The sequence below is a fragment of the Pyrus communis genome, chromosome 6, assembly GCF_041283825.1.
Source record: "Pyrus communis isolate YQ-2024b chromosome 6, ASM4128382v1, whole genome shotgun sequence".
NCBI lineage: Eukaryota > Viridiplantae > Streptophyta > Magnoliopsida > Rosales > Rosaceae > Pyrus > Pyrus communis.
In genome coordinates, this window is record NC_142570.1 from 19,100,326 (window position 1) to 19,126,600 (window position 26,275).

The window sequence follows — 26,275 nt, forward strand, 5'->3', positions numbered from 1 at the left end:
TACAAGCTCCCATGGAAGAGAATGTCAAGCTCTCACCCATGGATGGTGAACTGCTCAAGAATGCCTCTTATTATCGGCTTCTAGTTGGGAGGCTCATAAACCTCACCATTACAAGGCCGGAAATCACTTACTCAATACACATTTTGAGTCAGTTCATGCAACATCCAAGAAAAACATATCTTGACGCAGTTCTTCGTCTCTTACGGTATTTGAAAGGGGCACTTGGGCAAGGTTTGTTCTTTCCATCCAAAGGCAACTCGTTGTTAACCAATTTCTGTGATGCAGATTAGGCTCGTTGTTCCATAACAAGACGATCAGTGACAGGTTATTGCATATTCCTTGGAGGAGCACTTGTATACTGATTATTATGAATGAATAACCAAATTCACAGAACACTCAATTTTAAGATGGTGTCAGAGCCAGGGGACGGGCGCGTACTGCCATGTGAACAGGTGGGTCCCCTTTAACCCTGCGGGAATGGGTGAGCCCCGACTTGGCTCCACGTAGGCCAAAAGATGCCACGTGAATAAGTGGGTCCCTATTGGCCCCGCATGAACAGGTGAGCCCTAACTTAACTCCACGTGGTTACCGATGTGTGGAACTCCACGTGTGACCCATAAAATGGGGTCTCACATGCGAGGGAGTAATAGAATTCCTTTGTCCCACATCAGCCAGAAGGCTTGAGAACAAGCCCTTTAAATAGAATTACCCCACTCTAACTAACACCGAGACCTTTTGTATTAAAATCCCACACCGGACGGATTGAGTAGGTGGTCAAGTAGGGACAGTATCGATGTTGTTGGAGTGGGCCTATGGCCCATCTACCTGAAATTTAAGAGAATTGGAGTTACTGCTGCTGGAATTGGGCTTGGACTTGGGCCTAGAGCTGTAGCCGGAGCTGTTGCTGTTGACGGTCCATGGGGTTTACTTCTATGGTCTCGCCCACAGGGGATGATTGCCAATTTAAGGTTTTTGCTGTTTCTTCTGTGTAAAGGAAACGTGCCGAGGTGACGAAAAGGGAAGAAGGGGATCTAATTAGGAGACGTGGGTTTCGACACGTGGCGTTAGCGAGTCCGTAAAATATAAGTAGAGTTCTTTTGTTTGTGAATAATGTTAGAAAGAGTCGTCAAGCTTAAAACTTTATGAGAAAATTTTGCGACAAATCAGAGAGAGATTCTCACCAAGTACGAATTTACTGTTCGTATGAATTCAAGTTTTCTTTTACAAATCATGGGTTATTTAATTGATCGGAGATCCGTATTGGGTTCTTGGGATTATCATTATTAGTGATTTCTGAGGCTAAATGTTTCATCTTTTTACCTCCATTGATGGCATTAATGGTCTTGTGGTGTTGTAGTCCATGTGTTTGATTAAATGCCACTGAGAGTAGAGAGCACATGTTGTAGGACAAAACAATGACTTAATAATATTCATATCCAAGCTGGTTGTTTTTGGTTTTGTTTTTATTTTCTGGGTTACTGGAATTTTTCCATTCTCGAGTTATGAGGTGGTTTGATTTGATGAATTGCTGATCGTTGTGTGCAGGCGCATGCTAGAATGGCATGGTCCTTGATTGTGTCTTTCGTGCTTGTAGTACGGGTAGCTTCTGTATTCAAAATTATTCACGGCTCATGTTCGCGTCTAAATGACACTTTTTTGAATAATTTGAAAAATGGTGGGTGGTCTGTGTGAGCTTCTTCTTTTTTATGTGTTTTGTTTCGTTGTTGCAAGTGGCAGTGTCAAACGTTTCAGTTGTAGCTACGTTCAATTGAGTTTTTAAGTTCTTAGTATGTGTTGGTGAACTTGAATGTTTGATGGGTTTACGTAGAATCTCTCTCAATAACATAAATGTCAGCTTGCCTCTGGGCCCTTCTGTGTTCATTTTTAAATATTGCTTTCAGAGATTTCAAAATATTTTTTTTACCATGATGATAGACTCTACTCGGTGACCAAAAGGAAAAAGTAGGTGTAAGAACCTAGCACTTCTTCCGGTTGCCTTTGCCCTAATTTCATTTGTTTCCATATTGTATAATATGATGCATTCAGGTTCTGAATTTATGTTGTGTTAGAATTTATGTTGTAGGTTCCACATCAACAAGTGTGGGTTCTGGACCATCCAGAAATTGCAGTCCCAGGACCCTCAAAAGTTGTTCTTTCGTCTTTAACAGTAGACAAAGAATCAGCCTTAAAGCATAACAAATTATGTCCAGCAACTCACAGAAAGTGACTGATGATTGGAGGTCTAGCACTCTCTGCTACGCAAGCATAAGAACCATCGGCTTGTTTTAGCATTACCTGCCAAAGGCCCTGCACAAAATGAAGAGAATACCCATTGAGAGGATTTTACAATGCACGATCAAATGACATATAAACATTCAAGCTAGCAACAATCAATTGAATTGAAAGAACATCAACAATAACGATCATCTTTAAATTAAACACAAACCAACACAATTAGGAATTGTATCTCGCCTAAAGATCATCAATCAAACAAACTAAAAGCAACCCATCGATCTTACCACCAAACCACGGCGACGGCAATCGGCAGCGTCCATTAAGATTAAAACACAAAATTCAAAATTTAATCAAGCGATCTTATATGATTACAGAGATTTTTCCATGTGAACTGGCCTCGAGTTTAATTCAAGCTACTATAAAGCAAGGTTTATAGTACAAAATCAATGGAAGCTCATGTAAAACAGAGCTTCCATCCGGCCCTTTTCCCATTTTTCCCCAAAATAAAAAGGAAAAAGAATAGCTTCTTCTCTGCTGGAATTTTGTCCAAGTACATCGCCTCTCTGTGCCGTCATTTTCATCCGGGGGAGCTTCTGCGTCTTTTCAAAGTTCAGGGCTCGACGGTGGAGGGGGACTCACCCAATTTTCGGAAAATAAGCTTCCCTTTCAACTGCGGCTTGAATGGATGCCATGACCTTAACCAGCGAAACCCATGCGAATGGCGCCGCACAAAATGCATACGCAAATACAGAGAGAGCTCGTACAACACCATCTGGGTACCAAGGAAATGCCATGACAAAGAGGACACCGAAAAACCCAAGCCACGGAGCTAGAACAGGTACCATTGGCAGGAACAGAGCGGTGATTGCTACGAAGCAAAGTGCAAAAGAGCCAAGCAAATACAAACTCCAGCCTAATATCGGGTGGACTGTATGAGGAATGAGTACGAATGGTACCACGTATGCAGCCACAATCGACCACGCAGCTATCATTTTGAGGATGGTGTGTATCAAGTTAATGCTCTTGTCCGAGCGCCTATAGCACAGCTTCGATATATTTGGTCGTGTTAGGCGCGTCATTGCTATTATTCCGAGGTAAATTAGCGCCTGGATTAGGATCACTGGCATCTCAGCACCGTACCTGTATAATAGAGGAAATCAGTGACAATTAGAAGCCAACGATTAGTTATTATGGCTGCATTTTAGTTAACACATCGACTGCCAGATGATGCTGATCAGTAAATGCAATGACAAATGTAGTTGCTCTATCATTACTTTGTTGAATGGTCTTACCCGAGAGTTTGATGACGTCGTGCATGCCATGAAATGCCCAACGGGAGAACAGGCCATGACCACCAATACCATGGCTTCAACCATGCAGCACCGGGGAAGGTAACCACGCTGTTGGGGCCGCAGGGTACGCTCCAATGCAATTTAAGATCTGAGCAACCAAAAGTAGAGCATGGCTAAGACAATAGTCATTGTTTTCCTGATGACTTCAATTTAAAAATGTTAAATGCTTTGCTTACAATAATAAGAAGCATCCATTTGGTAGCCCAAAGGCAGTCTGTAGTGTCCGTTAAGCTTGGAGCCGTTAGAAGGTGGATGGAACAAGGGCTGATCAAGTAAGTCGGAAAAGTAACCACTTATAAAACCCTGGTCAGCACCGTCTGGATTGTCTCTTCCAATTTCAACCTCATGAAGCATGTCCTTGAATACTTTCATTGATGGCTGCAATATCATAACCAAACGAAGCCCGGTGTGGTTTTTGTCAGTTAACTACAACAGCAATTCAACTAAAGTGCTTGATTCTGATGGTTGATGCAACCGAAATGCTAAGGAGCTAAAGCAGTACTCTAACTTGACAGTAACATATCCTAAAACCTTGAGGTTAGAGTCAATGCAAAACTTTATAAAATACAATTTATTACTGGGAAATATCATTGGCGCTTCAAAAAGATCATAACGCACTCATCTTTTATAAAAGTACAAATGCTTGAAGGAAAGATTTACCTGCAACACAAAGAGGCCTGTATGGAAGATGCAAGGGTTAATGAAAGCTGCACAGAATTGTCCACACTGGAAAAGCTCATCGGTTTTTTGGAGAAAGAGGTTGTCAGCATCAAGCATGACCACTCTGTCATAGTCCACTAAGCTCCATGCATACAGTTTGTTGAGTGTTAACTTGAATCTTTTGTCAAAATTGGCCTGATTTCTGTAAGGATTGTTCACATTTTCCACTCTCACCACTTTGGCCCCATCTTCTTGTTCTCTGAGTCAAAAAAATACCAAAAACTTGTCTCAGTTTATGAATGTGGCAATCATGGTACATGCTATCGAATTCTTCATTACAAGTTAAACAGAGCCCGTCCTTCTGGTCACTTGGTGACCAAGAATTTATGGTGACTGACCTTTAGATTTGATATCAAAGGTTGAGATTTAAACAACGGAAGTATATCAATTTATTCTCCACTCTTGATTCAAATTCAAGGGTGAGTGATCATCTATTGTTTGGTCACCAAGATACGAGGAAAACATTCCCGTAAATAAATATAAACAGTATAATACTAATGGGTGAATATAGCTTTTTTTGGGCTAAGCCTCTTAATGGATTAGCAATAATGTGGTTAAAATTTGTCTTTGGCGAGAATTGAATCTAAAACCTCTCACTTGCCAATAAAGAAGAATACCACTAGACAGTAGTATTAAGTGGCTAGTTCATCTTATCTTTCTACTTTCTTGCTAGGCAAGTGGTGGTGCTCCCACCCTTCATATTATCTTATCAAACCAAGGGAGTAGATTTTCTTGGAAATGAGAAAATTTGGTACAACTTCCCCGTCACGTGGTAGGTAAGACACAATGTGCTACAAAATCTTAGTTATGACTGAAAACTTCCTACATGTAAACAATACATGTAACATGTCACTCAACTTGCCACGTGAGAGAAATGCTCGACCTAAGTTTTTCTCACAATTTCTAGGGTTTCATCATTTCGATGAAGCAATCCTCCACCCATTACTATTCTATTCCACTCGTAAAACCGAAGGCTTTCGGTTAATGCGAGGAAAGTAACTTCCAGAACATGGAACGTCACTACGACTATGTGACAAATTAATTCATTGGATTATTAATGTGTACCTGTTAAGTCTTACTTGGTACGATTAACAACTCAATAAGTTGATTTCCTGCTACAGTGGGAGAAAAGAGTTGAGTCTTTGCATAATTATGTGGATTCGAATTCCGTTAATAACTAAGGGGGTGTAGTCAATTTAGATTTTAGAGGATTTTAATGAATTTTTTTAAGTAACAAATTCTAAAGGATTTTAACAGACTCTACAAATTTATATGGATTTTGGTAGATTTATATGGATTTTTATTATAGATTTCTATGGATTTGTATGGACTTGTTTCATGGATTTCTATGGATTTATAGTTGATTCCTACAACATAAATGATATAGAAATCGGACACACAAAGTAAAAATTCAGATAAAGCAACCACAACAAAAACACATTGTAAAAGCTCAAGGTCATGTACTAGTTTACTATACTATAGTACTACGCATCAATATCCTCATCACCCAATATTTGTTAATGAAAATGCTAAATAGATAAATACATGATCAACGATTAAATGTGAAAGATGTTTTGAGTTAATTGTTGGTCAATGTGAAAAATCTCTCCCCACCATTAGAATCTCTCTCTCTCTCTCTCAATCTGAGAAAATACAAGAAAAGGAAAGATAAGAAAGCAAAAGCAGCTGTTGACGGTTTCAAAATTTCAACAAAGGAAGCAATCAAAAGCTAACAACTTTGTGCCGAAAATTTAAATGGGTTTAGACAGCACAAAATAGCAGCTCAAAGTGCGATTAAATCCCGACGAAAACAATGAGGGTTTAAAACCAGCGTCGTGGTGCGGACATTGCCAGGCCTTGAAACCCCGTGACGGGCAGCTACCAAGCTCAAGCGCGAAGATGTGCTTTTGCCAAGGTGGACGCCAAGGAGAAGAACAAGTTGTCGCAGGAGTACAACATCGAGAGCATGATAAGAGAGAAGTCAGTTTGAAGAAAGAAATCCTAGGGGTGTGAATGGGATTCTTCACAGCCCTTTTCATTCATAAATTGGCCCTCAAATCCTCCAAAATTCATTACTTAATGAAATCCATTAAAATCCATAACATTTTGAATACCTACAGATTTGTACCAAGAAATTTAAATCATTTGGATGTGGATTTATTCTTTCAAATCCTGTTAAATCTTACTTTGACTACACCTTGATTTTAAAGTTCTTTAAAATTCTCTTTAAAATCCTAATTGACTTCTAAAGTCTTTTAAAATCCTTTCAAATCTTAATTTGACTACACCTCCTAATATAACATTTAATTCAACAAAATTTATTATGTGACAAAAATATCAAAATAACAAATAATCAGTTATATATTCCGTACTTATTGCTAGAATTAGTGACATTTGATTCAAACAATGGGTATTGAATGCTTCAGAATATTAAATACTCTGGACGATTTAACAGTGGGTATATTTTCAAAAAGTCGAACGATGAAAATATCCCAAGTAGTCAAAAAGTCCCTTCAACTGAGTCCAGACCATTTTTGCGTTGAAAACACAACCACCCAAAACAACGGACTAGGTTCATCAAGAACAAAACAACGTTTTTCCATGTCCTGTTCGACCGACTTTACACTAACCCAATCGAAACACGCCACGTTATACTAATGGGACAGCCCATCCCCATAAATATCGCCACCAATCCGCCCTGACCATTTGGTAAGCATTTCCACTTGTGCGCTGTGACTTATAAGGCATCAATTTGGCAGATACCACCCACATTCTTATCCAAAAATGGAGAGAATCAAGATGGGATTTATTATTATAAGAATAATACGACAGAGATTAAAGTTTTAAATTAATTTTATAAATCAAATAATGTGTTGAATAAATACGTTAATCAACCGTTAAAGAACCCTAACTCGGAGGTCAGGATGATATTTTGTAATTAAATTGACTCAGCTAAGATCATAAAAAAATAAAAAAAACTACTTAATTTTCAATTTAGTGATATTTATCGATATTATATTGGACTCACATGGAAAAAAAGAAAAATTGGACGGGACCCATCCAGAAATCGTTGACCATTTTCAGTTGGAACTACCCAAACCAATCACCACCAACGACGCATCAAACCTAAACCTACATTGGTTCAACTCCCATTTGACTAACCCTTCAAACACCAAAAGAACTTAACGTGCGCCGAAACGGCTACCTTTATTCTAACGTACGCTAGAGCTCCCGTGCGCGCACGTTACGAAGCAAAAAGCAAAAAAAGAGAAGAAAAGGACAAAAAACGAAAGCTGAGAGTGTGAGGGTGGGAGACTTACAGAGTTTGGACCCAGCGGAGAGGCACGTCCGGCGAAGCAATGACGACCAGATCGGCCTCCACGTGGAGCTTGGAGAGCGATCTGAGCATGACACGTATAGCCACGTAGAACTCGTAGTCCCTCGGCGTCCCCATGTACATCATCGTCGCGTAAGCATTCCGGTAGCGCTGCTGCTTCTTCAGCTCGTAAGTCTTCTCAACCGCCGCGGTTTCGAGAACAAGAAGCGGCAGCAGCAGCAGCAGCGAGAGGGTTACGGAAATTCCAATGCTGCCCTTGGCCATTGAGCTCTCTCTGACTCTCACTCTCTCTCTCTCTCTCTCGCTTCCTCTCTCTAGGCCTCGATCGCCACTGGAAGCGGAAGGAGTTTATTTAATGGGGGAGAAGTCGCAGAGAACGAAGAGAGAGAGAGACAAAGAGAGAGAAAGTGAGTTTTGAATTTTATCTGAATAGGAAACAACGAGGGAAGGTGTTTTTCTTATGGCGAAGATCTTTGTGATATCCGGACCGTCCATTTAACTATGTGAGATCTGAACCGTTCATCTCATCGTCGTATTGTAATAATAAATGTGACGCCTTATCGTCTTGGCGTGTTTGGGGGCATTTTTGAGGTCGGTCCAGTACGGCCGCGTTTACGTCCTTTTCTGGTAATTTCATTTCTCTTTTTATATTTTAACCGTGGGGCCCACTTTTGGTTTGCGTTGTTGTGAAATTCAAAGTAGCGAAAAGTTTCCACGTGGCCGTGAGTCTTGAATCTGAGAGACCGCGTTTTTCGAATTCGGCCTGCGAAAATAAAAATACTTCTGCTCAACACCTTAATGGTCACCGTCCATTGATTGCGGTTGATGAGTTTGATTTAATATATCTACCACAAAAGTTTTGAAACTAAAATTAATTTAACAATAATTAAGAAAATGATCAGTATTATCATCACTTTATGATAAGCAAAATGCACTTTGTGAAAATCGAATTTAAGTAAAGTAGTCTCGTGTACGATGTCTCATCCTACCCATGTTTGAAAACCATGTCATTGGAGATGTTATCAGATGACAGCACAGATGTTTTGTACTTGCTGGATTCATTGTGTCAAATAATTAGTACATTAATTAGAAAACTTAATGAAATAATGTAAGCTTAGAAATTAGAGCTTTAAATGAGGGCTTAAATCATCGAACTCCATACTAAGATTTTAAATGATGTGAGCAAGTATTATATTTGCCTTGACCCACAGTGTGACATTTCCAATCCCTCTCCTCTTAGAATTGATATTCTTTTTTCCGTACAATAAATTATGGTTGTATAAAAAAAAAATCTCAAATGATGTATGTTTCATTTGTACAATATTTAGGTGTATGCTCGATTTTATTCTTATAACTAAACGTAAAACATTAGTGTTTTTACAAATTTATGATAAAATTGAGACCTAATTGTTGATAGCCAATAATAATGTCATATATTTATTACGTATGTATTCACATGTTATAACTTGTAATATATCGTTGGTCAAACCAAACAGGTTGTTCCTTTACCATTTTTGCTCCAACAATGCGGTCTTTCTACCAGACGGGACTCGTACATTTATTCTCACATTGTGTGATTGCCACCGGTTGCGTGCTCCATAATTCTTTAAAAATCTGGCCTTGTTAACTAGTATGCCAAATCTTTGACAAGTGCAGGAACCCTACCTGGCGATATATCCTATATTCCTTTTTTTAATTTGGGGCATCCATCGACTTGATGAAAGTCAAATATTAGTACCATGTTAGGACAATCTTTGAAAGACAGATTAAGTATGGCTGGATCACTTTACTTACATCCACAATCCAACTAAACAATGCTTACTTTTTGTCACCACTTTACGTGTCTATATATGTAGCGCAGGGCATTGAAGAAATTGTCTGTGTCAAAACTCCTACTCACTAACCATGACAAGTGATTCAGTAGAAAAAATATGATCATCAGCTTCCTAAAAGGAAAAAAAAAAAAAAAAAAAAAAAGAAGATTCTGGGCTACATAGGGCATTGAAAAAAATTGTCCGTGTCAAAACTCCTCCTCACTAACCACAACAAGTGATTCAATGGAAAAGTACAACCATCAGCTCCCTAAAAGAAAAAGAAGAAGGTTCTAGGTTCGACATTTTGTAAGGTGTGAATCTACATGATCGTGGTCACTGGTGGGGTGTAATTTCTAACTAGCCTCATCCAAGCTCAAAAGAGATAGATAACCGTGGTTGGTTACCGGTTGTCCATTTTTTAAGAAAAGAAAAGAAAATAAAAAACTCCACCTCACTAACTTGATCAATTTTTTTAGAACTCGCTGGTTGACATATTACGTAATTTTTGTTTGATCTGTACAAAGTGAATATCCGTAGAGATTATAGCTTGCATATCATCATTCATCACGAACTTTGTAATCAAATAGATAAATTCGATGCTACAAATTAAAGCGACACCTTGCTCTATGTTTATGTCACCAACTTTGTAATTAGCCAGGGAGATTAAGGATTATAATTCTTTTTCAATGCAGCTTAGGCCAACTTTCATCTGGTCAAAAACAAAGAAAGAGACAGAGAGACGGAAAGATGAAAGATCTGTTCACTTTATTTATCAATATTATCGGATTAATATATAATTATTATGATCATAACCGCCCCAAACACGAGAAATTTTTAATTGTAATGGGAACACGAATGGTACACCACGTGTTTTTATGCAAGTGGTAGAAAATTTTAATTTTTAAGTTATTAACATTTTAACACACATAATCTACTATTTATATAAGGACACATAATGTACCATCTTGTGTGAATGTCACATTGAAAATCTCTCCCCAAACACGCATCTATATTTGGCAACTGGATTAGTATATGAATATTGTAGTTTTAGGGTTGATTCTGAACCGTGATACTCGGAAATGGTGGTGGGATGGCGTGCTCCACGCTTTAATATATATATATATATATATATTGAACGTAAGATGAAATTGTTGAAATTGCAGTAAACCCGGTGCAGGTATATGCAGGCATGGATCAACTGGGCGAAACACATATGTCCCGGAGTAATCCTGCTGCTGTTTTGATTAAACTTAATTAAGCTTTTAATTAACGTGGGGTTTGGGATGATGATACATGCTGTCCGCGGTCTAGTACCGATTGATTAGGACTTCTGTGGTGTCACTTATTATATATTAGTTGACAGACGTACTTTGAGTAAATGTTCAGAGGAAGACCATTTCCTTTTCATCGTGTTACTTTTTGCAATTTAATTTACAGCTTTAGCTATATAATGGTTGGTAAATGGGAACAGACGTTTTTGTTGGTACATATTTGGTTGTATTGGTAGTTTAACATCGTTAAAGCATTGGAGTGGTGGACTGTTTTTGTGTTTAGGTCTTTTCTCTTCAATCCATTATCTCTTAGAATTAAACATTTCTCTATTTCTCTCGTATAAATTAAAGTAGTAATATTGTTTGTATTTAAAAAAATAATAATGATGAAAGCATTTGCTAACATCACATCACATATAATTTGGGAAAGTCTCATGTGTGAAGCTGATTTAGGTTGCTTTATACTCAAGCCCAACATCATATGTATCTTTTTGGGCTTGATTGAAAATAATTGTTTTCTTTTTACTTTTTCTTTGGGTTTGTTCTCACTTTTCATACCCAAGCCCACTGATACTACTACAAAAGATGTCAGCACTGTAGAATCAAGTCAAAAGAAAAGGAAATTAGCATTTATGCTAAAAGGAGAACATTGTCATGCACATATTTAGTTGACCAAGTAGATACAATATATGTTGGAAGTATGTCCACTTAGGCACTCATTTGATGTAATAGTTTTTGGAATACTTATTATGTTATACTCTTATTTGTTTAATGGAAGGGCAAAACTTATTGTTAATTACTATTTATTGTTTCATGTGTTTAATCAATAACATAATCCAAGGAATGTATTCATCCTAATAGAGAAGTGATCTGAGCAAGTTAGATCAACAAGACTTTTCTCTTATGTTCATTCCTAACGTTCTTAGTCACAGGATTGCCAATTCGGCGTTGACAATATGCTAAGGTTAGTATGTGTTTTGTTGACTCAATTGGGAGTATGACTAGTCTTAAGTCATTTAGTGTTGGGCACTAAAACATGCACATATGTGCTTAGAGGGTTCTTGAGTCCATTGAATAACGATCAAAAGAGAGTTCTAACATACATGTCATTTGACCTAAGGCATCATAGTTGTCTAGTGGTTAGGTCATTGATCTTTGACAATGTCAAAGAGATTCCATTGAAAGTGCCAACAACATTGTTGGGGTTAAGCTATCTAATCATGTAGGCATGTGAATGCACAACAAGGGATCTCTAACCTTCCATGGTGGAAGGAGAATACTCTGAAATATGATTTGAGAGTATTTGGCCAAAGCAAATGAACATGACTTAGGAAGAATATATCATATTCAATAGAATTATACAAAGAAGTATCACATTGAGTAGTAGACATAAAACAAACTATCGGTTAAACAATGTGATCAAGAGTATTGAATTAGAGATGGACCATATTGCATTGTAGTTGCAACTGGATAGGTTCTCCAACCACTTTTACATAGCTAAGGTAACCAGTGATATGATTTTTATCACATGCAAAAGTACGGATAAAAACACTTAAAAATACTTGCAAAAGTACAAGTTAGTTGTAGTAAAAATGCTCATGCAAGGTCGTTCTCCACAGGGATTATTGAAAACAATTTAGGTAAAAATCAAATCTTAACTAACTATTCAAAACAAAGTTTCAAAAAGATTGATTTTATGACTTAAAAAAAAAAACAATTTAAAAGATTCGGCAGAAGGAAAATAACAGAAAGTAAACGGCTTTGAAAACCAACTTAAAAAGACACCAGGATTCTGTCGTCACCTTAACAATCTTACGTAGTTCTCCAAATTACATATGAATTGCCCATGCATATTTTGAAGGTTAGGTTTTCCTAAAGTATTTTCTACTTGGACCTCCAATCAGAACGTACCAAGCATGCAATCCGTCTAGATGTTCGGATCCAATGTGAACATGAAAGACTCATTAAGCTTTATGAAAATCATGCAACCCTTAAGACTTGGTGTTCGCCCTAAGTGAACTTACAATCATTAACCACACGAAGTTATAGCCAATTTCAGAGAACCTTCTGACCTTGCATCAAATTACTTTTCTAAATATCCTAATGGTGACCAATCATCAAGACAATTAGATAGTTTCAAACATGGTGATTAATAATTCAAAATTCATAATATCATAAGTAAATTGAAAAGAAACTACAAATTCTTGTTAAGACTAGTGGCCTTGCCCTAGCAAAAGAAAGTTAGTTACACATAATCATAATTAAAAACAAAGAAAATATTATTAAGAAGAAAAGGATTGAAAACACCTTATATGAAAAGTCTGAAATCTACTAGAGCCTTCGGCAATCCTCTAAATGTGGTGTAGAGAATTCCCTAGGGACGGCTCCTTTATTTATACTAACACAATTGAAATCATTTCTATAAAAAGGTCTTCTAAAAACTAAGGAAAAAAAAAACAATATATATAAACTAGGTAACAAAATAAATTAAGAGAAACTAGGTAACAATATCCTAGACAATAAAGGAGAACTTGCCCAGTTGACTGATTTGCCACGTTCAGGGCCTAAAACACCACAAAATCGAGCCCAAGACATCTTGTTTAAAGCTTGAGATGTCCTCAACATAATTTCAGAATGGCCTATTTCCATAAACAGCATCTTGGACGCCACAAAGTCGAAATAAGCCCAAAACGACACTTTGACAGTTTCTCGCGCTAGTCTTTTGTTTCTTTGTCATAAATTAACCGTTTGGTAGAAAATTCTGAAATTTTGATGCAAACAAGTTGACAGACTCACAAAAACAGTCCAACTAAAATTACTCCAAAATTCATCCGTTTGATCACTTTTTGCTCAAGAGGAAGTCGCATGTCCTACATTAAGAAATATAAACCAAAGTATCAAAATATCACCAAAATAATTACCAAAACATACTAAGAATAGGGAAAATATATTACATGAAATTGACTCATCAGCCATGACATACTGCTAGGTGTCACTCATGGTTTATGAAAGCCCTGAAGTTAGCAATCACTAATCGTCATCCAAGGGGAGAATTGAAACATGGTTTCAATTCAGAATCGATCGTTAAGAGTAATAATTGCACACTGCCTCACTAATTGGAACCTAATGGATCGTACACCGATTAAGGATGAATGTGAAGAAATATCAATGAGATGGATAAGCAATTAAATGGTTTATTTGAGCATGGTCAAGATTAATTAATTAGTTAATTAATCATACGAATTAATTAGTTAGTTAATTAATCATACGAACAATTTTGTATTAGGGCTTTATGTTATTTCGGGTTTTGTGGTCCAAATGTGTTTGGTCCATAAAGACCTATTAAGTTTAACTTGTATTGACAATTAAAACTAAAGAGGGAGGCCGACCACAATGCAAGGGAATTGGTGATGAACTTATTACAAGTTTGTCACACAATTGTGAGGAGATATAAAGGCAATTTTATAGCCTTTTCCTCATTAGAGTTTTCTTTGAGACAAATCAACAAAGAGCCAAGGAGAAAGGAAGATCTAAGGAGTAAGGAGGTGACTTAAAGACCCTCCATTTGGGGGAATCCCTTGTGTAAACAAGGATGAGCTTCAAGGGTGAGAAAAACTCAAATTTTCCTCTTTGATTTGCAAAGAGTCTTGGTTCACCTTATACTGGATGTGAATGCAAACTTCTTCCATCTTGTTCTTGGACGAAAATGCACCTGCAAAAATAATGAACACCTTAGGTCAAGGCCAAGAGCCTCACGTGCCCATGATGAATGGGGAGAGGCTTTAGCTGAAGAACCTCTGATGCCAAAGTTAGAATTTTGAGGGAAAAGTGTTTGGAGAATTTAGAAAATTTTGTAACAGGATTAAACTTAGGTTTTTGGAGAAATGAAGTGGTATTTATAGGGGTGTGGCCGGCCCCTTTTGGAGAGGTGGGAATTGGCCACATTTGGTGATTTTTGGGTGTAATTGCAAGATATTATGTCTCTATAATATCTTGCAATCAATTTGGAAATTAATTAGAAATTAATTAATTAATTACAAAGTCAATTAATTATATTAGGTAATTAATCCTATTTTGAATGAATATTAAAAGGTTACCTTGTGGGGAGGATTTGATGAGAATGGATGAAATAGGTTTTGAATAAATACCTATTTTGATCACTTTTGACCTTGATTGAGTCGTGATTGTCCGCTGCTCAAGCATAGGAGTTCCGATGTGCCTCTAGGGTAATCTTGTCTTTTTTACCCAAAAATCCACGTGTCACCTACATATTTTTCTTAATTATTTTTTGTTCCACACTAGGCTTTGAATTTTTTTGGGTCAAAAAGTTGTTATTTGAATGCATGCCTACTTTAAGAGTTATTTGTATGCTTGTATGTTCAAATATTCTCACAAGTTTTTAGTTAGGACAAAAACTTTACTTCAATATAAAACTAGAATCTGAAATCTGTTCAACCACAAATTTGCATTCGCACCAAGGTGTGGCTAAGCTGGTTGAGGAAAAAGGGGCACAAGGTGGAGAAATATTCAACAAAGCAAAATTTTGGTACAGGGGTAGTTGTTTGAACATAAAATAGGGCCAAGGCATTCGTACGATCCGCCATCCACAATATATTGAATGTATACACCATTTTTAATTGCGTGATCACAATGTTATCTCTTCTTAATATGGTACACTTGTACAAAATATAATTATGGTGTCTATACAACAATATTTGCCCACACCACCATATATTACATGTATGGCAATTTAAAGTGGGAATCATACAACTTCCCCAGTTGCATCCCCTCTCTTTTAGCTTCCCTCTCCTTCTGAGAGTATCGCTAAGCTAGTCTCAGTAGTTTTTCACTTAGTTAGAGCCATAACCTCAACCCTCTTTCGTTCTTTCTGTCCCCCCATTCCATAAATGCTTCCCAACGCCTAGTCTTCTCAAATTCAAAATCGTGCCTAGGTCTATTTTAACCGGCGATTTTCTCCACAACAGTTAAGATGTCCTGTAACCCACGTACCCACACCATTTCCTCCTCATTGGATGGAACAACTTACCTCCTATGATGGGACTTCCTCTAAATCCTTTCCCTAATCTCTCGAGCCCCACCCTAATCCCATATTTTCATTCATTAACCGCTTTAAACCCTAAACCATCAAGTCACCCTTTTCAAGTCCATCTACAGTGTCCAGTACATAGCACTACCACCCACAATCCATTTCACTAGAACTCAAAATACTATTCACCAAAATCTCTATTTAATCCATCTGGTGTCCTTCATTTTATCATCATATACAATCAAAGTTTTCCCCTAATTTTTGCTCTTGAGATATTTCTCTCCCTTATTTTCTCTACTTGTCCTTTTGCCATGAATGAGATCATGAAAGATCCAAATAACTTAGTTCTCCAACTGGAAAAGAAGCTGGACATCTTCATCACCAACGGTAACATCTATTTTGTCGGTTTTCTCATTGTTGATCGTTTCTTTTCTCGTGGGGCCATATTGGTATGATCAAACACATCTGGCTCATATTGGTGATTTTCGAGTGTCGGCTCGGTCTAAAACCGCATTTGTAGTCACTGCTTAGCCTGAGGTGGTAGTAAGAATAATGATATAAGATGACCCTTGTAACATTGAAGGTAACTGTCTTGCAATTCAGATTTGGCCATTGAAGATGTTACTCTTTACTGGATCAATTTCTAGGTTTAATTCCATAGGTCTCTCTGGAAAATTACAATGCGGAGAACGTGCGCAAGATTGGCAAGACCTTCCGGGAAGTCATGCAGGTGGAAAGTCCTTTTTCTTTCTTAGATGGTATTTGTGGTTTTTTTTCATACTAGCTTACAGCTTGATGCTCTCAACCCATTCTTAATGGGTCTTGGCTAGCAAAAGCAGAGGGCGAACCATCACATGTGGAATTTTACTATGAACGCTTGGTGAAATTTTGCTTCACCTGTGGTTGCCTATGGCACATTGACAACCATTGTTCCTTTAGGTATCGTTTGGTATGCAGACGGGACGGGACGGAACGGAATGGGACGGGACGGGACGGGACAGGACGGAACGGAACGGAGTGGGAGCAAAGATGCCCTCGGATGAAAACAAGGAGGAAGAAGAAGGAGACGGAGAAGTTATAATTTTGCGTTCCACGGATGTGGAACGAGTCGTTCCAGGGGGGTAAGGTGGAACGAAAATTCACCCAAAACTCGTTCCGTGGAACAGCTTGTTCCACCCGTTTTAGGCGCACCAAACGTGGGACGGAACGCCTTGTCCCACTCTGTTCCGTCCCGTCCCACGTACCAAACGATACCTTAAGGTTAATCCCCAACCATCTGTTCCTTTGAGCTTACAACTCTAAAATGGTAATGGACCATTTTGATCATTTGTTACAAATGAAGAAAAATACCACTACATCATAGTACTAAATAGCAACCCTTATTTATTTTTAACATTTTGATCGAATAAAAAATATCAAGAAACACCTTTAAACATGAGGGTGTTGAGAAATAGTATATAATGGAAGATCTTGTGACACAAGGCAAAGCAGAGAACAGAATTTAACAAGCTAGTTTAAAGCATCTTAACTTAATTAACCGATTAGATCAACATTTCCATGTATAGTCCATCCGGATCCTCTCCAGATCGTTTTGGTGAGGATCTTGAGAATTCGTGAATTGTGTCCATTCATCATATGGTCAAATTTTGTCAAACATTGTTTATGTTTATTTTTAAATAAAAATATTTAAAATAATTTATAATCGCAAGATGTACTATGAACGAACACGATTCATAAAATTCTCAAAATTCTTACAAACAAGATACGGACACGATTCATAAAATTCCCGAAATTCTTACATAGAAGATCCGACGAGTATCCGAACTCATGTATACTTAGGTAACAAACCAAGAGTAAAATAGAAGTACTAAAGTTGGCAAAAATACAAAATAAAAAATAAAAGTACTAAAAACCAGTTACCGAATCCCAATAAAAAAAAGCAGGCGCGTGCGCATACGTATACATACATATTTGTACATAGATATATCCATATATATATATATATATAATTGTTATTAATCTTCCAAAAATCTTATTCTAAACACCTCACAAATATATATATTTTTTCTAATTATAAAAAATTTAGAGTGCAAAATAAAATTTTTTAAATGCTAATAATCATTCCTTTTATATATATTACTTCATAGATTCTCACCCAAATTGGCAAAATGAAGCTCATCAAAGTGCAACCATGGTGAGGGCATGAAAGCTCTGCTCATCCAATTCCAAGGCCTCTGATTGTCTTTCTTGGGTCACAGTCCGTTGCAGCAGCCTCAGAGTTCGTTGCAGCCTAGTAGCTGGCTGCCGATGATGATGATTTGCATCGTCATCCAAATCAACGGCTGCAATCTGATTGAGCTGGAAAAAGAAGAGCCTCCATGCATGGATGATTTCGGAGTAGGTCTGATGAACAAGCCTGAAGCTGAAAGAGAGTTTGAGGACAAACGGCCAGATCAACCCAGTCAGCACAGCGCTGCTGTGGGAGGTGGACATGGTGACGACTTTGAGTTTGATGAGTGCTACAACTGCCATGTGAAAACCATATGACGGGTGTACATATATACATATATATATATATATATATATGGGGAGGGAGAGAGAGAGAGAGAGAGAGAGAGAGAGAGAGAGAGAGAGAGAGAGAGCGCGCTTAAGAGCAAGCTGAGTGAATGAGATGAGTGAAGAGCTTGACAAATAGTTGGGTTGATGTCGGCAGGTAAAAGAAAGTGGAAGGGAACAAGAGTAATACTTGACTTTATCAGCAGCATACATGTGTCACATTCCTAAGCTTTCAATTTTCTCTGCTGACCCGGGCACGATATTATATGGATGAGAGCAACTCTAGCGTGTGAGTCTCCCTCATGCTATTCATTATTCAATCCATCTAGTGAACAGTAGTTACCTTTTGCATTTTCACTGTTGCACTTGAATAGCCCTGGCAATAAGTAATAAAATAATAGTATTTTTTTATTTAAAAAATAATAGTATTTTTTTCACAAAACTTGTCTTCATCGTGGACGAATAAGCAATAAAATAATAGTATTTTTTTATGTAAGGATTTTCCTGAAACTGTTTAGCATGTATTGTTTATGTGCTCTTGGACGTGTGATGTTTGGTTTGCTTCTGCTCTAAACTACTGGATTGACCTTCAAGTTATTACCACATTCGATAAATGGTTCCTTCCTATAACATCCCAAAATTTCTAATTTGGAAGCCAAACACATAGGTAGGCCATGATAAAAATAGTGGTTAATAATAATTCTAACTAACCACAAAAAAAAAAAATATATATATATATAATCATTTTGTTTAGTTATGGCTGCATCTAACATCTTGGTTAGACTGCCTACATACCCTATATGAAGGGATCAAGCCATTCGTAGTTCACCTTATGCTTCTAGAACAACATACTAAAATTTCATTATAATCCAGCGGTCGGATCTCCACCAATCACAAATTCAAGTGGCAATCAACGTTTTATTTCACAAACTTACAAATCCAATTTGGGAAGATCCGTACGTCGGATTCTTGATCCGTAAGTTCCTAAGGTCCTCAAATATTATTTATTTTAATGTATCAAAGTTTGGTGACGATCCAACGGTCGGATGGCTGATTCAAATATTGACCAAGCAACTTATCGTAGTGAATTTAGGTTCAAACAATCAACCTACGCCATACAAATATCAAAACTGAATTCAGGACATCTAATTTAGCCTTAAAATAGCATGGATGGCCCTCTGGCGATGCACCATTGTACACGTCGCCGTTGGTGGCGATCGGCCGCCCCGACTCGCAGGAAAACTCAACTATTTCAAAAAATTCTCAAATTTTACAGAAATGAAGATCTCAAAGAGTACAACAAACTTTATACCTGTGGCCAAGTCCAATTTGGCTGGGAAAAGCTCCAACTTCCCTTGAACCCGACGAAAACCCTAAGAATTGGTGGCTTCGATCCGTCACCTCCGGTGCTCCGCTACCCCTATAGTTGTTTGGGCTTTGTTCCAGGCCTCAAGAGGATGCTATAGGCGGTGGTAATCGAAGAGATTTGTTTCAAATTTGGGGAATTGATATCTAAGAACCAGAACACCCATAGACGCAGTCTTACCAATTTTAAGGCTAATTTGTATCGAATTTGGGGTAGAATAGGTAGAGGGGATGATGGGAAATGATGTCCAAGTGGTGAGGGACTTCAACTCGCCAGAATTTGGCTAGGAGACCATCGGATTTCCATGGCAACGCTTGTTGGGTCGCACGGGTCAAGACACCTGTTTTCCCCCTTTCTCCCCATTCTCTCATTTTCCTCCCTTCCTTGGTTTCTGATTGGTCCGTCCAATCCCTCTCCACTCTCCTTTCTCTCCTTGCCGCTTCATCTCAGCCACACACGTGGCACTCCCATTGCTTCAGATTTTCTGGAGCCTTCCAAATTAATGGAAAAATATCTATTTTGCCCTCCACTTCAATCGTTAATAACTTATTCGTTATAATTCCATTTCATGAACGGTTTTCACCTACGCACTCGTAGGATCAAACTCTATCCAGATATGTCAAGAAATAAAATAAAATATATGAGGATAAAATACATCCTTGTAAATTTACGTTTAGTCAACGAGGGGCATTTTCCACTTGTTGATAATTTTTTCTACATTTTGATATATTTTAAATTTTCTAGGGTGTTACACTTCCTCTAAAGGATGTTACTGGTCGCTACAAGGAAAACCAATCCAGATTATACATTATTGCTTCCCTTGTTTGCTAGGAAATCTGGAAAGTTCGATGCCACTGTAGTTTCAATGGCCAGCAACCTTCTGTAAATGACAAGGCTTCTCAAGCATATTAAGTTGCGTTTGCGTTTCTACAGTCTCCCATGAAGTTCCTGTGAACTCCTTCCATGAAGTTCTATATTATTGTTCTATGGTTTAGCGTCATCTTGGTACCTACCTCCTGGGGGTATCATCAAGGTAAACTTTGATGGTGCGTGGCCTAAAAAGGATGGTTCGACGGGACTTGGTGTGTGGCACGATATTCCAATGGTGCTATCGTGACTAGTATTACAAAGAAGGGTACTGCTAGTTCCCCCTTAGAATTTGACTCTGGAGACGGCTATCCACTATAATTACTCATCAGTCATCTTCAAGTCAGACTCTAAGGAGCTAATTTGCAACCTTAATGGAAATATTAAAAGCCAAAGATGGTCGATTACCTTATCCTTCTTCAAATTAGAAATTTTTGTCGATTCCAACTTCTCAAGTGAAGTTGGATTCCACATCAAGCAAACTCTGCAGCTGACTGGGTTGCATCACTTTGTAAAAAAGGAATGTGTCCAAAAGTCTGAATCATCAGACCTCCATCCTTTCTGGTTCAAATTCTTTTAATTGACGGCCTCCCTTCTTCATTGATCCTTTTTTTTTTTTTTTTTTTTTTTTTTGTTATTGTTGTTGTGCTAGATGGCTATTTAGGGGTTGGACATAAGATGCTCTTTTTGTCGAGTTACAACCTATTCTTGTTCCTCTAACTCTTTTGGCCACTTTGCTTTTTGCCTATACTGTATGTTTCTCGCTGGTGTTTCCCCTCTGTTTTAATGAAACTCTTCTTCGACCAAAAGAAAGAAAGGCAATTTCAAGTGATTTTCATGTCATCTCAATTAATGTGCTCAAATGTTTTATGATTAATTTTTTATGACAATGAGCTCAAATGTGTTATTTATTTTAAATTAAATCAAAATGACCCAATTAATAAAACTAATAATAATAATTTTGAAAATGATACCAACACATTTTTGTCATCTATGTGCTCCTATGTAATAAAGGAAATTGTGTGAAAGACTAAAATACGTTTGTGAAAATCAGCTCCCATAAGTTTTAGCCTTCACATCCCAACTATTGCCTTTTGCTTGGAAAAATGGTATAACATCAAGTGATGTGAGAGATAAAAAGAGGAGAATATAGGTGATTTCCAGTCGGATCGAAAACAAGCATTTTAGTGCCAATCTAAAAATAAAAAATTACATCTAAATTGGATTTATCAGAATTTATCAAAAAATTTCGGAATCAATTTTGTCTTGAAATTTTTGAAAAATAATTCGAACCTCATACATTTTACAAGACTTTAAAAAATTTCAAACTTTTATGTATCCACCATTTATATGTTTTCTGAATTTTTGTGATTTTGTAGGCCGTTATAAAATAATATGTATGATTATACTCTTCATTTTTAAATATATAATAGTATGATTATACTCTTCACAGCAGATCACTAGATGACGAGAGTGAGTGAAAGTAGTAGAGAGCATGCATAAGATCCATACACAGGATAGAATGAGGGTGGACACATGAAGGGATAAAACAACGTCATTTTAAGTGAGTTTCAAATTCGGTGCAGTACGGTTCAGTTTCTGAACCCCAAAACTCAAAACCAGACCATCCAACTTCGGTTCGATTTGATTTCGCTTTGCTTTTATTTGGTTCGATTTTTTCAACTTCGGTTAGGTTTTCGATTTGGTTTTTTCGATTTCGGTTTGGTTTTCGATTTGGTTCTTTTCGATTTTGGTTTGGTTTTCAGTTTTCAGATTTTCAAACCCACTCCTACTAATGATTTCCACATCATTTTTTCCCAACCAACCCTTATTTATTTATTATTTTTTTAACAAACGATAGTATATATACTAAAAGGGATGAAAGAGTGTGCTAAACCTCACACTAGGGCAGCCATAATAATGTGGTTCAACTTCGCATTTGGCAAGAATTAGATTTAAGCCCTCTCAGTTACAAATGAAGAAAAATACCACTACATCATAGTACTAAATAGCAACCCTTATTTATTTTTAACATTTTGATCGAATAAAAAATATCAAGAAACACCTTTAAACATGAGGGTGTTGAGAAATAGTATATAATGGAAGATCTTGTGACACAAGGCAAAGCAGAGAACAGAATTTAACAAGCTAGTTTAAAGCATCTTAACTTAATTAACCGATTAGATCAACATTTCCATGTATAATCCATCAGGATCCTCTCCAGATCCTTTTGGTGAGGATCTTGAGAATTCGTGAATTGTGTCCATTCATCGTATGGTCAAATTTTGTCAAACATTGTTTATGTTTATTTTTAAATAAAAATATTTAAAATAATTTATAATTGTAAGATGTACTATGAACGAACACGATTCATAAAATTCTCAAAATTCTCAAAATTCTTACAAACAAGATACGGACACGATTCATAAAATTCCCGAAATTCTTACATAGAAGATCCAACGAGTATCCGAACTCATGTATACTTAGGTAACAAACCAAGAGTAAAATAGAAGTACTAAAGTTGGCAAAAATACAAAATAAAAAATAAAAGTACTAAAAACCAGTTACCGAATCCCAATAAAAAAAAGCAGGCGCGTGCACATACGTATACATACATATATCCATATATATATATATATAATTGTTATTAATCTTCTAAAAATTTCATTCTACACTCCCCACAAATATATATATTTTTTCTAATTATAAAAAATTTAGAGTACCAAATGAAATTTTTTAAATGCTAATAATCATCCCTTTTATATATATTACTTCATAGATTCTCACCCAAATTGGCAAAATGAAGCTCATCAAAGTGCAACCATGGTGAGGGCATGAAAGCTCTGCTCATCCAATTCCAAGGCCTCTGATTGTCTTTCTTGGGTCACAGTCCGTTGCAGCAGCCTCAGAGTTCGTTGCAGCCTAGTAGCTGGCTGCCGATGATGATGATTTGCATCGTCATCCAAATCAACGGCTGCAATCTGATTGAGCTGGAAAAAGAAGAGCCTCCATGCATGGATGATTTCGGAGTAGGTCTGATGAACAAGCCTGAAGCTGAAAGAGAGTTTGAGGACAAACGGCCAGATCAACCCAGTCAGCACAGCGCTGCTGTGGGAGGTGGACATGGTGACGACTTTGAGTTTGATGAGTGCTACAACTGCCATGTGAAAACCATATGACGGGTGTACATATATATATATATATATAGATATTTATGGGGAGAGAGAGAGAGAGAGAGAGAGAGAGAGAGAGAGAGAGAGCGCGCTTATGAGCAAGCTGAGTGAATGAGATGAGAGTGAAGAGCTTGACAAATAGTTGGGTTGATGTCGGCAGGTAAAAGAAAGTGGAAGGGAACAAGAGTAATACTTGACATTATCAGCAGCATACATGTGTCACATTCCTAAGCTTTCAATTTTCTCTGCTGACCCGGGCACGATATTATATGGATGAGAGCAACTCCTACGTGTGAGTCTCCCTCAGTCTATTCATTATTCAATCCATCTAGTGAACAGTAATTGCTTTTTGCATTTTCACCGTTGCACTTGAATAACCCTGACAATATGCAATAAAATAATAGTATTTTTTTATTTAAAAAATAATAGTATTTTTTTCACAAAACTTGTTTTCATCGTGGACGAAGAAGCTTCCATGGAAGAGATTGAGAGCTCTGCCGAGCTCCCATATGAGGTGGAGGGAGACGGAGAAGAGCAAGGTTAAATTGAATCTGACGCCGACGGAGAACCAAGCCCTGAGAATCAGGTAATGGGTCTTGCCGAAATGGAAGAGGGGTTGGTTGAAAACCCAGAATTTGAAGTTGCAGTAGCAGCAAGAGACGGTGGTCGCGGGAGGAGGAAGCGGCGGAGATCCGTTCTCGTCACCGGCACAGTTGGTTTCATTGGAACCCACGTCTATGTGGCCCTCAAAAAGCGTGGAGACGTCGTCCTGACATCAACCCATGTCAGATTGCCTTCGGGCGCTCGAGCCGGCACGAATCAACGGGCCTGGTGCTTGAGCCTGCTCGGGCTCCCTCGCTAGCCAACGCTAGACTTCCTCCCTCGGGCAATCTAGCCCTGTTCTGGAGCCCGTCCCTCGAGCAGGAGCTTCGGTTGGAACTGCTCTGATGGTAAATTTGTATACACCCACTTTATGTACTCTGACTCTTGCTAATTTAGTTAAATCTACATAGAGAATTTCCGTACACATATATGTAGAAAAGTTAAAAAAAAAAAAGTTTTTACTCAACATGTCAAACTGTGATTTATGTACAAATAAATTATTTTAAATAGTACCTCATGACACTCTTGAATTTAATTAGGATGAATTAATTTATTTGATGGTCCTGGCTAAGAGCTAGTAAAAACATGCTTCTGGCATTAATAAAAATAAGGCATGTTGTAGGGTTAATCTATTTTTATTTTAAGTAAAGGCATGTGACACCGGCATTGTCCTACCATCCACGGAACCCAACTCAAGCGCTATCTAGGGCTCGAGATGACCTCTTTTGCTTACGATCCTAAGATTTAAAACATTTATAGTTTTATTAACCGTAGTATGATTCGGCTGATGAATATTCCAACCAATCCTGAAAACGTCTATGAGGCCATGTTCCCTTCCTCGTCCAACCCGTTACTATTATTATCAATGGACGATCCTAGCATTGCGCTATCCTACATTTCTTTATATTTTGAAGTGTAGGTTGCTCTCTTATGTGCATGGTAATGCAGTATTAAACTAGCACATCACGTCACAATAAACTCATTTCATAAAAATTGCACTCCTGTCCTCAACAACAAATTTTCACACTTGGGTTAGCATACATCCAAAGCCACTACGCATGCAGGATGGCAACCGAACTGAGGGCCCTATACATATTGGTATTGGTAACGAATTTTCCAGGAAGTTTCTCTCCCCGTGATCATGGCCTCATGATGTGTTGGAGATGTTGTGATCAATTCTTGGGTCAGCAATGCAGAAATTGAAATGTTTGCGAGCCTTTCAATTATTTTCTTTTGTCACAATACTCATAACATGTTGGATATAATATATATGTTTTCACAAATGCAGGTCTCAGTCTTAAACAAAAATAAGACGAAGAATTAGTCATCTTATTCTTATGTTAAAAGGTTTAAGCTTTAGATGTTTGACTGCAGTGGCAATGAAGAGTAGCACTTATCAAATTAGTAAGAACATACCACCTTAAATTCATCACTAAATACAAATTCTTGAGCATTTAGTGTGTGTGCGTGCGCTCGTGTAACATGGATGCTAACTACGCCGACAATTCAACTTCTAAGGCCATCTTCAGCAAAGAGTTATTGGTCACTTACATCCTACTCAACAACGTTTTTTTGTGGAACCCTTGTGGGCTTCTTATATCTTTATTCTTTATCAAAATACAATAAACTGTTAGTATATAACTCTAAATTGTTAGAGATAAAAAAATTTATAACCAAGACTACACATTAATATAAGTTTTGACAAAATTTTAACGAAATGATCGTATTAATTTGCAGTAACCGTATTCATAGACGAAATTGATTGATTTTCTAATTGAGAGACCATTTTAAAGAGATGAGTCAATTTCAGATATTTCGGATTTGGCTAGAATACTTACATATATTTAGACATATATTCACATGAATGATATCTAACTATCAGATGGTGATTGCAATAAATACATGTAAGTATTTTAGCCAGTTCCATTATTTGT

The 26,275-nt window shown here is 37.5% G+C and overlaps 1 protein-coding gene across 1 annotated transcript; it reads right to left on the reverse strand.

Annotated features, from left to right (window-relative positions):
* Positions 1 to 2,412: 2,412 nt before the first annotated feature.
* PGSIP7 (Nucleotide-diphospho-sugar transferases superfamily protein) lies at positions 2,413 to 8,203 on the reverse strand. The gene is made up of 5 exons (XM_068449911.2): positions 7,628 to 8,203; positions 4,248 to 4,506; positions 3,764 to 3,965; positions 3,528 to 3,675; positions 2,413 to 3,375 (listed from the first exon to the last, which is right to left on the reverse strand). The coding sequence occupies exons 1-5, from the start codon at positions 7,906 to 7,908 to the stop codon at positions 2,871 to 2,873; spliced, it is 1,395 nt and encodes a 464-aa protein (XP_068306012.2). The 5' UTR covers positions 7,909 to 8,203; the 3' UTR covers positions 2,413 to 2,870.
* Between the last annotated feature and the right edge of the window lie 18,072 nt (positions 8,204 to 26,275).